The sequence below is a fragment of the Periplaneta americana genome, chromosome 14, assembly GCF_040183065.1.
Source record: "Periplaneta americana isolate PAMFEO1 chromosome 14, P.americana_PAMFEO1_priV1, whole genome shotgun sequence".
Lineage (NCBI taxonomy): Eukaryota > Metazoa > Arthropoda > Insecta > Blattodea > Blattidae > Periplaneta > Periplaneta americana.
Genome location: NC_091130.1, coordinates 11932748 through 11946891, shown reverse-complemented (window position 1 = coordinate 11946891; position 14144 = coordinate 11932748). Strand labels below are relative to the sequence as shown.

General features: G+C 32.1%; 1 protein-coding gene across 2 annotated transcripts in view; it reads right to left on the bottom strand.

Moving 5' to 3' along the window:
* The window catches only part of LOC138713149 (uncharacterized), a 59737-nt gene that overhangs the window by 3773 nt on the left and 41820 nt on the right, over positions 1–14144 (bottom strand). For both annotated transcript variants that reach the window (XM_069844972.1, XM_069844971.1), the window contains exons 3-4: positions 6603–6869; positions 1401–1720 (exon numbers count right to left, since the gene is read on the bottom strand). In XM_069844972.1, the coding sequence (XP_069701073.1) occupies positions 1401–1720; positions 6603–6869 (587 nt within the window). The remainder of the gene's footprint in view (positions 1–1400; positions 1721–6602; positions 6870–14144) is intronic.

The window sequence follows — 14144 nt, the reverse complement described above, 5'->3', positions numbered from 1 at the left end:
GATACACGAGCGCTATGTTTGTTTTCATGTTCTCGGAAATTAAAAAAGCTCAACTACGTATCGCTTTTTCAATCTTTTCCTCGAACATGAAAACATCAACATACCGCTCTTGTAACGCATATTACTTTTATTGCAGTAATTACATAGCTTGATTGTGTTTTTTGCAACCTGACTTGTGGTACATTTAATTGATAATTATTTCTTGTTTCATAGCGATGCAGATCTACTATACTTGTATAATTAGTAATATTCTTGTTTACATACATTAAAAGTTCAAAAAATATATAGATTGTAGACTGTCATAATCTTTTCATTTTTGAAAAGAGATCTACATGATAGTCTGGGTGGTGACATTGTTATAATACGAACTGCCTTTTGTGCAGTAACAGTATCCATCCTTCCAGCAGTTTTGTTCCTATTTCGCTGCAGCGTGACGTCATTGTTGTCCACCGGTCCGGTGAGATTCGGAATACGCTGTAAGTAATTCAGTACTAAGATATCTGGTAACAGTTGGTAACACTGACAAGACGACAATATTTGCTGTTTAGTAACTGTTCTTACGTGACCCTCACAGACTTACTAAAGGCTTTACCAACAACCAAAAATGTACTTAAAAATAGGCTTAAGGACTTTACTAATAGACGGTAATAAAGTATTTAAAGGGTGTAAATGATATTTTCTTATTGAAGTGTTGTATCAGTGAAGAATTATGTTGTGTCAGTGAAGTGTGTTGTGTCAGTGAAGTGTGTTGTGTAAGTGAAACGTGTTCCTGTCAGTGAAGCTTTATAGTTTATAGTGGCAGTGCAAAGTATTTGAAGAGTGAAATGTTTTTGAAGTGTTAGTGAAATCAGGATAGAATCAGTGAAATGTGTCATAGTTCCAGTGCAGTGAGTGAGTTGACAGCGAAATGAGTGTAGTGTTGAAAGGTACTTGTGCAGATATGAACATATCATACTCGTGGGTTTTAGTTCGAACTTAGGTTTGAGATACAAATTAGATTTATTTTAAATGTTATTTTAAGTGATCGTGCTCCATTTAATTTAGGATATTCCCTGTTCTTATTATTATTATTATTATTATTATTATTATTATTATTATTATTATTATTATTAGTATTAATTATTAGTATTATTATTAATTGTATTTTTAATTAATAAGTTTATTATTGTTTTATTGAGTGTATTTAGTTACCACTACCACCGGGTATATACCCATTGCAGTGTGAATAAATACATACTTGTCTCCTCCTCTGTCGTCAATGTTTACGTCGCCTGCCAGACATTATGGAACGAAGTATAGTCGTAAAATTTTGTCCTGAAAGACTTGAACTTTTAATAAGTAATTTTCTTTGGCGCGTATCCCCAAGCACATGTCAAAATTAGTGTGAACTTCCTCGCTACCTGGATCAGCGTGTCCATATGGTTCTCCCGCACGTGCAGATTGACGCTGGTGTTGAGGAAGTAGTGCAGGTCGATGGCTGGTGACCCCCAGTAGGCCAGCTGGTAGTCCACGAAACGCACAGCTCTCGCGTCATCTGTCACCAGGATGTTGTTCACCCAAAGGTCGCCATGGGTCAGCACGTTGAACTCGTCATCATCACGCCGCAAAACCTGCTGCACCTGCCTCAGCTCCTTTGGAGCCAGGCGCCGTAGCTTCTCCGCGTACGGTTGCCACTCCGCGGACCAGGAAGCCACTTCCTCGGCTACGGTTTCCGTCAACCCTAGGGAAAAAGCACCAGCTCTGTTAAAATCACATCACGGGATCGTGTGTTTATAGGCCAGCCAAGTTCCGATTGCCGACGGAAGGAGTCCGAACTACTGAGCTCGTTATGTTTGCTGTTTGTAGCGATAGCAACGACTTCATCTCCAATCTATACTAATAATAAATCTGTAGCCGAAATTTTTCTGGTAATTTTCGATTTTCCAAAAATAATTGGTCCTAACATATATAATTAACCATCCTGAAACCGAAAATCGCATTTTTGACATTTCTGTTTGTATGTCTGTCTGTATGTTTGTTACCTTTTCACGCTATAATGGCTGAACCGATTTATATGAAAATTGGAATATAAATTAAGTTCGTTGTAACTTAGATTTTAGGCTATATGGCATTCAAAATACTTTATTTAAAAGGGGGGTTATAAGGAGGCCTGAATTAAATAAATCGAAATATCTCGCTTATTATTGATTTTTGTGAAAAATGTTACATAACAACAATTTCTTTACAAATCATTTCCGATAAGGTTTATTCTTTGAAAAATTTTGATAGGACTGATATTTAATGAGATAAATGAGTTTTAAAATTAAAATAACTGCCATCTAAGGCCGTGTAATGAATTAAACAAATGACTTCGTCTATAAGGGGCCTTGGTCAACAACAATCGAAAGCTATGAATCATAGCCTACAGAAAATGTTTCTGTGTTCGTATGAAGCAATATCGGAAGCTAAATTAACCGATTTGTATAATTAATTATTATTTCACCATTGGAAAGTGTAGTTTCTCTGTATGGACATAATGCTATAATGTTATTACAGTAACCTCTGAGTGAATTGAGGACAGGTAAGATTAAAATAGCTTCTTCTGCACAGAAAACTTGATAGGCTATTCTGTGTATTCGTTTCCTGTATTTCTTAAAATAATGTTTATGAACATATTCATTTTTATCTCAGAGAATTAACGATCCACAAGAGTGTATTGATTTAGTATGCAGTAATAATACGTTAGCTTAGCATTTCATTATTTTATAATCCAAATTTTAACTATGCTCAATTGAATCGAGCTAAAATACATAAAATACATATGCTTTAAATGCAATGCAAAAAATTTGGGTAATGAGCCAAGCAGATTATGTTGCCCTGTTGTAAAATAAAAGTTGTTCCTCCTGAGATTCAAGAGCCCCCATAACAAACTGAAAACTTACTTATCGGGGTACATCCGTTATCAACACACTTTTTATATAATATAATATAATATAATATAATATAATATAATATAATATAATATAATATAATATAATATAATATAATATAATATAATATAATATAATATAATATAATATAATATAAGTTATTTAAGTTATTTGAAGGGTTCAGAACCATAGTGGGCCAAGCGCCATTTACTGAATACGTAGAAAACAAGAGTTAAAATTAAGTTATTACCATAATTCAATGGAAACATATAGCAAGTAAAATAAAGTATACACATTAAATGTAAATGATGTCAATGATCATTAACTATGGTTGCATGTAATAAAAATTAAGAAACATGTTGAAGGAATTGTCATTGCACCAAATGAGTGCTCTCTGGACCAAAATGATTCCATTTTAATTTTTTAAATATAATTTAAATTAAGTAACATATTAAACGATTTATCCTTCTATCAAACACGAATGTTCCCTGGATCAAATGTCCTATTTTAATTATGTAATTACTTTATATTTATTTCTAACGGGTGCAGCGGAGCGCACGGTTACGGCTAGTCAGTAATAAGACGTTGGTGACCCTATACCAAGGGTATCCTAAGGATTTTCACTTTGAGTTACTGATGGTGTATTATTGGAAAGTTCGTAGCGTCCTTTCGCTGTGACTGAAGTTTTTATTTGAGATAACTAGAAGACAGAAATTAATGAGTAATATATTCTCCTACAAGACATTCTGCCAACGATGGGGATAGTTTTTCAATTCTGCGCCTGAAGAACTCTGCTGGTTTGCAGTTAAAGATGTCGTCAAGCCAAGTTTCTGAAGCAACTTCGTCATCAAAGAAGTCTCCTTGAAGATTGTTGGATAGAGAATAGAAAAGGTGAAAATCTGAGGGCATTTATCTCTTTATTTACTTGATTGTTTATTCGTTTACTTACTTCACTATATATATATTTTCTCCTATTCAATTATAAGTTACTTATTCACTTACAAACTTTAGTAACTTATTTTTATTTACGTACTTAGTTATTTAATTATTCACTTTCATGTTGACTTTTCAGTTATTTATTTCTTCCTCATTTACTTCCTTGCACACTTACTCATTTATTACCGTTTATGAATTTCTATTCATTCAATTATTCATTTATCTACTTATTCAATTATTAATTTATTTACTTATTCATTTATTCAAATATTAATTTACTTACTTATTCACTTATTCAATTACCCTGTTCATTTATTTACTTATCCATTTATTCAAATAATTCAATTATTCATTTATTTACTTATTCAATCATTCAATTATTAGTTTATTCCTTATTCACTTATTCAATTACCTTATTCATTTATTTGCTTATCCAATTATTCACATATTTACTTGTTCAATTATTCATATACTTATTCAATTATTCATTTATTTATTAATTATTCCTTTATTTAATTATTTAATTATTCACTTATTTAATTATTCAATTATTCTTTTATATACTTATTCAATTATTCATTTATATAATTATTGAATTATTCATTTATTTAATTATTCACTTGTTAATTTATTTAATTATTCACTTGTTAATTTATTTAATTACTCAATTATTCTTTTATATATTTAGTTATTCATTTATTTACTTATTTAATTATTCATTTACTTACTTATTCAATTATGCATTTACTTATTTACTCAATTCTTCATTTCTTTACTTATTTCATTATTCATTTATGTATTTACTCATTTATTCATTTATTTAATTATTCAATTATTCTTTTATATACTTATTCAATAATTAATTTATGTAATTATTCAATTGTTCTTTTATATACTTACTTATTCATTTATTTATTTATTTAATAATTCAATTATTCTTTTATATACTTACTTATTCAATCATATTTATTTAATTATTCAATTATTCTTTTATATACTTACTTATTTATTTATTTTCTTATTCAATTATCATTTATTTACTTCTTCACTTATTCAATTATTCATTTATTTACTTATTCAATTATTCACTTATTTATTTAATTAATCATTTATTTACTTATTCAAATATTTATTTATTTATTTATTCACTTATTTATTTAATTATTCATTTATTTACTTATTCAATTATTAATTCATTCACTTATTTATTAATAATTAATTTACTTATTCAATTATTAATTCATTCACTTATTTATTAATAATTAATTTACTTATTCAATTATTCATTTATTTACTTATTCAATTATTAATTCATTCACTTATGTAATTAATAATTAATTTACTTATTCATTTATTCATTTATTTACTTATTTACTTAATCAAGTATTAATTCATTCACTTATTTAATTAATAATTTATTTATTTATTCAATTATTCATTTATTTACTTAATCAATTATTCGCTTATTTACATATGTGTTTATTCACTTATTAATCTATTTATTTACCCAATACTTAACATTGGTTCAGTGATTTTGTAAATAACGGAGCACGGCCGATTTCGCAACATATTTTATTCTCCATCCACCTTCACAAAACTATCATGCCGTTCAGAAACGCGTGCACAAGATAAAGGTATATAGGCCTATTATGCCCGTACGCTTGCTTCCTTACAATTGTTTCAGTATCATTTTTCTCAAACTCACACAAAACTTAACGTTCATTCTATGCTCGTACACAAGCACGATTAAACTGCCTGCAGAAGAATCTCTTGCAGATATCAAGGTTCAATGCAGGCAATATTGGTGTACGTTCAACATTAAAACATATTTTGAAATAATGGGGAAACAGGCCTATTTTACTTTAGGAGAAGAATAACCGGAGAGTTGTTCCCATTTTGCACAATAAAATACACGAACAGTTTCATTACACTCTGGAAACTTATACCATGGATAAATATATAATAGGATGCTAAACTGCGGTCAGCACCATCTGGCGGCGGGGGGCTGAAATAAGATGATAAGCGCCCAACGTCGTAGGTGGTGAACATTAGAACTACGTGTTGGGTACATTACCCAGTTCTCTATTTATCCGTTCGAGATATTGTTCGAAGAGACAAGATGGCAGACAGAAACTTGCTAATAAGTGAACATAAAGTGATACTACGTGTGTATAAGCAGTACATGTTAAACAGTGATGTTTATGGACATTGTAAAAATAGTGTTGTTGAATGTAATGTAAAGTAATAGTAATATAATAAATTGAACTATCTAAGTAGTTCTTGCAGACTTTTCCATTGCGCTGTACAATAAATACCCAAAGAATACAATCCCAATTATCTAACATTTTGCTTTATTTTTTGTCTCTGTCTGGTTATATTTTAATTGGGTAGTGTAAAATAGATCGTCTCTTTTATCTTCCTGTTGGCTCCGGTAAGAATTTTCAGTAGAAGATGCTGTGAGGAATGAAAATGTCAATGTTTTGAATATCGATGAGGGTGGGACGGAATACTTTCTGCACAGTTTTACATTTTCGTCACCAGGTGCGATCTTAAATGCATAGAGTAATTAGTTACTCTTTTCGCTACTTGGTGCGCTGCTAGATGTAATAACGCCCCTCCCCCAACAGGTGGCAGCAAGATGAATTTCTACAACAGCGCCTCTAGTATGTGTTACGGGAAACTCAGTAAGTTTCGCATCATATTATATCTTTATCCATGCTTACATCTACTCTGACCAGAAAGTCTGACAATGCTAACCTGTGAAAAACTCCGGCCACTTGACTTCGATGCTGGGCTCGTGAAACAGGCTGACCTGGAACGCTTTCAGTGATTCCGGTTCCCTCTCTTGTAGAATGACGGAGGACGCGTGGAAGCGGGCAATGCTGCGTATCACCAGTGAGCACTGCTCCAGGTTCATGCCCCCTTTCCGATCAGCCATCTTGAACCCTGCAGTTGACATGTCTTCCATCAGCAAGAAGGTCTCGCAGGCGTGGAAGCAAATCGGAGCCAGGTAGTCAAATGTTTCTGTAGAATTAAGTCGGTAAAATAAGTCATATATATTTTGCAGAATGGATAGCGAAGATATAAAAATGAACAGAGGCGGGAGTCTAAATTCAATATTTAAGCTTTCCCCGTATCATCAAAGTAAACAACTCTAATACGTAATTCTGGCCTCACAACCCCATCCCTGGAAATAATAGGTTTGTTGCCTACAGGAACGACAACGAACACGCCTCAGCCATCTTCAGATTCTCCTCAGAGTGCTCCGTGTTTCAGGCGGAACTATTAGCTTTGTCAAGCAATCAAATGGTGCAGTCAGTCTGGTTACAGCGCTGGGTTCACAGTGGCTCGCAGTCCGCAGTAATATCAATTAACGATAAATATAACACTAACATTATAGCCTCAGAGATAAGAACTTTAATAATGAAAAGTGCCGTTCATATTTGTATAACTTGGGTCAGAGGGCATACTGGGATAGTTGGAAATGAGAGAGCCGATGAATTGGCAAAGATGGCAGCCAACTCTGATGTGCCACTGTCGTACAATTTGTGTCCGATATCATATATCAAAAAAGTAGCCAAAGAACATTATATGCAAGAATGGAACGAAAGATGGGTCAATAGTGATAAGGGAATTCTTACAAAAGAGCTGTATTTTCCAATGGTCTATGATCGTAATAAATGTAAAGTAATAACGCCAAATTTCGTACTGACACAGTTTTTGACTGGGCATGGAAAATTCGGGGAATACTTAAATAGATTCCATATTAAAGACGATGCAACTTGCATTTGTGGGGAGGAATCTCAAGATGTCAAACATGTATTATATGATTGTCCAGTCTTTTGCCGTGAAAGATACGAGCTTGAGTTGTTACTGAACACTTTAAATTATACATTTACCAAACCGTTAACCAATATACTTACCAACTCCAAATCATATAAGCATTTCATGTCCTTCTTGAATAGAATATTCGTAAAACTGTAAAATGTTAAATTATTCCTGGGGGGAAAAAATCGTATTAGTTCTAATCAACTATAATGAAACTGTAAGTCTTCAATTTCGCATACTATAATATTGTACTATTGGTTTTAAATTTTTATTTTAATTGGGCATTTGATTTCTAATTTTGAGCCATTTCTTGTAATACCTGATTATTGCCAATTGTTGTTACTAAATAATGTATTTAATTCGTAAATTTTAAGCCATCTCTTAGTATAGCTATTTATTGCTTCTAAAATAACATGTTTAATAGCTATTAAATATATATATATATATATATATATATATATATATATATATATATATATATATTTCTTCCTATAACCATTAGATATAAATATAGAGACATGCCTTGAGGCTTTATGAAACGACCCATTCTTTCATTAAGGTGCATTCTTGTACATAATTCATGTGAATTGTAACCTTGACCACAATTTTGTATTATAATTTTATTATTGTTAATTGCTTATAAAATATGTATTTTGATACCAACTATAACCCTAATATACCTCAGGGTGAAATAGGGTTTATTAAATTGGATAATAAAAAAACAATAGGTTGGCTTAAACTAGATAAGAAAAGAAATTTACATTCACTTCTCTTTCTCGTCGAAATCTTGAACTCTTCTATTCCTTCGTACCTGTCGTCTCGCTTCACTTACCTTTCTTCCCACCATAATCTGAACACACGGTCTCGTCATGAAACAATACTAACAATACCATCCCATCGCACCTCCTCATACTCATCCTCTTTCACAATAGCCCTGCCAAGACTCTGGAATTCGCTACCTGCTAGCATCAGGGACTGTCGAAATAAAATTGAATTCAAACGCAAACTTACTAGGCACTTGGTCAGTAATTGATTTCTTGTAAATAGTTTCCTTAATCTATCACAAAATATTTCAATATACAGTCATTTCATCACTATATAATTTTGTTATTCTAGTTTAATTTTCAATTCAGTAAATATAAAATATTCTTTGTTTTTCTATGATAAATATCTAGCTTTCATTAGTCAGGTAATCTTTTCGTACTTTGATTTTTATTGTAATTGTAATTGTAAATTTAATACTAATTGTAATTTTATTTGTAATTTTAATTATAAATTTAATTCTAATTGTAATTTTATTATTCATATTATTGTTGGAATCTCTGGTAGAGGGGCAGACAAGGCCTGACGGCTTTATCTCTACCAGGTTAAATAAATAAATACTAGTACTAATACACTTAGGCCTACATGCAGTGAAATTAAAAATATTTCATGCCAGAAGGGCTATCAACAAAACTGCAAGTTTACATTAGAGCTATTTAAACATAGGATAATTTTTCTATCCTTATCTACATAACAAGGTAGCGTAAATTGGGGTTACTTGAAATACTTTCAAAATTTAATTTACCATGGTGTTTTTAATTTTTGTATGATTTTGATCTAGTGGTACATATAAGACAGTGGCATAGCGTTGAAAGCACTGGTGGTGCAACACCTCATTCAATTAGGTTTGCAGACTGAATTTTTAGTTTTTATGGGAGTTTCATGTTACCCCATAGGGCGGTGGTACTTGAAACGTGAATGGTTTTCCAAGTTAGAAATCGAATGGGATAATTGATACAAAAAATAATTAATAAAATTAATTAAGAAATGTTACAAAATATTTTTTTTCAGTAGTGGCCTACACATTAATATTTTCAGAGAACATTTGGTATAAAATGTAAAAATTAAGTTATTACAAATGAGAAAATTATAAACTATTAGTGGCTTGTGCAGAAAATCCTGCAAACTAAGTTCGTTAGACGTTCAAATAAACATTTTTCAGATTTATTTTCAATGAAGAATACCAGATATTCTGAAAGTTATTTGCTTCCATAATAATGAAACATACACTCTCTCGAGCCAATACTGAAGAGAACCACGCATATAAATATCTACACCACACCGCCATTAAATATATAAAAAAATCCAACTCCACTTGATTAATAGCTATAAAAATATTTGATTTTTAATAATATTATTATCTTACGAAAGTTTTATAGCTTTCAGTAACATATACTACTTATTTATTTATCAGAGCTTCCTCAAATTAGAGGCTGCCATTAGACAAAACATACAAAACAATACAAGAACAAAATAGAAGATGAGAGCTAAAAGAGTAAGAAAAAAGGCAAACAAATACACAAACAAACAATGGCAGTTTGCAGAAGAAAAAAAATTCAAGTAAAGGATCAATGAAAGCTAAGAAGGAAAAAGAAAAATGATAATGGTGCGTCAATTTTTTCCATACACTGAATTAGAGTCCATATACGTGGTTCCGTGAAAGTTTGACTGACTCTTTAATTATGAGGAGGGCCAGTTCATTCAGAAAAGATTTGTGCAGTCCTAGGGTCTTACAGAATTGAGAAGAGAAGTTGGGTATCGTTCCTCTTGCTCCAAACATCATAGCCTCCACTCAGTAAAATATAGAAATCAAAATCTAATTTAAGTTATTCTCTACATCTACATATATAACCCCAAAACGTTTCACTTTCATATCATCAATATGTATAATTAATGAAAAATAGTCACATCATGGCATTAACTACAATAATATTTCATTTCTAATGGTAATAATGTCATCAAACCACCTCAAGTTTTGTAGTTTTTAATATCCAATACACAGCTGTACCCAGAAAATTACACACCACAGAATCGAATCTGTAAATTATTTTTAGTAAGTTAAGTTTTTAGTAACCAATAAATTTAATTTGAGCTCTGAATATGTCAGCATTCTTGCAGATCATGGCCTTCGTGTAATATTGTTTACTGTAGTGTGTGTTTTTTTTTATTCTGAAATGCAATTAGCTAGTTCTCAAAACTGACGACAGATGGATTTTTGAAAATAGGAAAATTATGTTGAAAAATTGACATTTCACTGAAAACTACTATTTTTGTGAAAAACTTCTTACAAACAATGCTTTTACTGTACACATAATGTCTTGAATTTTCATGAAATACTAATCATTTTCTTCTGGAAAATTTAAATGTTATAAGCTTCCGTTGATTGTCATATGAATGAACGTTGAAACTCATCCCCATTAACGCTCACAATTTTAGCTCTTTGAAGAGTTTCATCTGAGGAATTCATATATGATCTAGCCCCTAGCAGCTTCTTATACTTTTAACCTAGAATGAAACCAGAAATCTCACTATGCGTTAATCAAATGGAACTGAAAATGAGGTAATATTTTCACTACGGGTTAATTGGAAACCTATCGGGTAACTTGAAACCCATATTAATCCACTATAAATGATCCTGATAATTGCAGAATGAATACGAGTATTACAGAGAACTAGGTGTGGCCTTTGGAGTAAGTATTACAATAAGTGAGGTTAAATTTGATTACAAGTTTTATTATTTTCAACCATATAGGTAGTTTATGCTCTATACTAGAAGTTTCATAAGCTATGATTTTAGTTACTTATTACCTTTGTATGTTACTAATATTGGAGTGTCGACTAAGTTAGTGTACAATCAGGGAAATTGAAATGATAGGAAGACAGCAAGTATTTTAATGTAAGTTTACAAATGAATGTTGAATTTACTTACAAAAATAGTGGCAAACGGAAAATTTATCGGGGTGAAAGGGAACAGTTAACAAAATAAACATGTGATTCACTGTTTAATGAAGAAATAGGGGATAAGAATGATGATAGAAGTGAGGAGAGGTAGAACTGATTGTAAATTAGTGATGAAAGTGAATGGGATGATTAAATAGTGTTAGTAAAAGTTAGTTCAAAATTAGGGAAATTTTAGACGATAGGAAGTAAGGGGAGAGGTTAGAAAGCAAATTGAGAGTATGTATTATAGTAACAGAGGTAACAAAGGTAAAGCAAGATGACTGCACACGCCAATGAAAGTTTATTGTAATTAGAAGGTAATGGGGAGCACGAATACAGAGATGTGGTGGCGACCCATTACCAAATGAGAGTTGTAGAAATAAATATATCAAATATCAAAATATTACCTTTGTAATTATACCCATTTAAAATCACTTACATTATGATAATATGATGATGAGCAATGATCTTTCTGGCTTCGGTCTACAAGTTGACCACAAAACAATTAGAAGGAATTTAAAAGCAGTGTTGCCACACCACTTCAAATGATTACTGTTAAAAGTGTTTCAAGTATCACTATCTTACGGTACATTCTTCTATTCTTCCTCATGCCCATTGTAATTCTCAAACGTTTGTTTTCAATCATAAATAGGTTCCATTAAAATATTTCAATAATGCTGCGTTTGTTGATGACCTCGATATTTTATTCTATAGCATATACGGATTCTAATTTTGCATTTTTCATAGTCATCATTTGGTGTAGATTATAAGAACCTACGGGTTAGGGTAAGTACACGTTGGAGCAACGATAAACGATAAGAGAAATGATCTAGCGACGCTTTGGTATTATCAAAGAATCAAGTGTTTATATCGGAGCAACGAGGTCGCGGGAAGCGAACATTTTGATTTATCAGCAGAAGATATTCTATGCATCCACTTAATGAGAGAAGATATATAGGAAATATCAGCTGCTAGGTTCAAGGTTAATGTAACTTAAATACGTACAAAATTAAACCCGTTTCTCATCCCAAAGATAGTATAAATTCGTTGTGTTGTGATTGGTTCTTGTGATCACATAACATATGACGAATAAATACACAACTGATCAATTTGCCAATATCTACGATAATTAATTTAATATGCCGAAATAATAATAATTAGATTAATATTCGGATATATTGATAACCACCGGTAATTATACAGATTAAGATTATCTTAATCAGAGATCACATGAACGACAAGAGTGAAGAAAATGGAACTTTTCTTTTTCTTCGCTTTTATCGTTACTCCAATATGCACACCTCAATGACAATGCATGCTTCAATTCTCTCTGATATAGCATCGCTGCTTCTTTTATCGTGTATCTTCACTTTTATCGTTACTCCAATATGCACACCTCAATAACAATGCATGCTTCAATTCCCTCTGATATAGCATCGCTGCTTCTTTTATCGTGTATCTTCGCTTTTATCGTTACTCCAATATGCACACCTCAATAACAATGCATGCTTCAATTCTCTCTGATATAGCATCGCTGCTTCTTTTATCGTGTATCTTCGCTTTTATCGTTACTCCAATATGCACACCTCAATAACAATGCATGCTTCAATTCCCTCTGATATAGCATCGCTGCTTCTTTTATCGTGTATCTTCGCTTTTATCGTTACTCCAATATGCACACCTCAATAACAATGCATGCTTCAATTCTCTCTGATATAGCATCGCTGCTTCTTTTATCGTGCATCTTCGCTTTTATCGTTACTCCAATATGCACACCTCAATAACAATGCATGCTTCAATTCCCTCTGATATAGCATCGCTGCTTCTTTTATCGTGTATCTTCGCTTTTATCGTTACTCCAATATGCACACCTCAATAACAATGCATGCTTCAATTCCCTCTGATATAGCATCGCTGCTTCTTTTATCGTGTATCTTCGCTTTTATCGTTACTCCAATGTGCACACCTCAATAACAATACATGCTTCAATTCCCTCTGATATAGCATCGCTGCTTCTTTTATCGTGTATCTTCGCTTTTATCGTTACTCCAATATGCACACCTCAATAACAATGCATGCTTCAATTCCCTCTGATATAGCATCGCTGCTTCTTTCATCGTGTATCTTCGCTTTTATCGTTACTCCAATATGCACACCTCAATAACAATGCATGCTTCAATTCCCTCTGATATAGCATCGCTGCTTCTTTTATCGTGTATCTTCGCTTTTATCGTTACTCCAATATGCACACCTCAATAACAATGCATGCTTCAATTCCCTCTGATATAGCATCGCTGCTTCTTTTATCGTGTATCTTCGCTTTTATCGTTACTCCAATGTGCACACCTCAATAACAATACATGCTTCAATTCCCTCTGATATAGCATCGCTGCTTCTTTTATCGTGTATCTTCGCTTTTATCGTTACTCCAATATGCACACCTCAATAACAATGCATGCTTCAATTCTCTCTGATATAGCATCGCTGCTTCTTTCATCGTTTATCGTCGCTCCAACGTGTACGTACCCTAACAGAGCAGCTCAAGTAAAAGATTTACATAGTAAAGAAGTAGGAAATGTAATCAGTTATATATAACAAGTGTTAAAAGTCTATATAGAAAAATATAAAAATACCTACGTCTAATGATTTACTCACATAAGCATATCTAGAGTGCGGTAAGATGGAATGAAAGTAATAAAACTCCAAGAA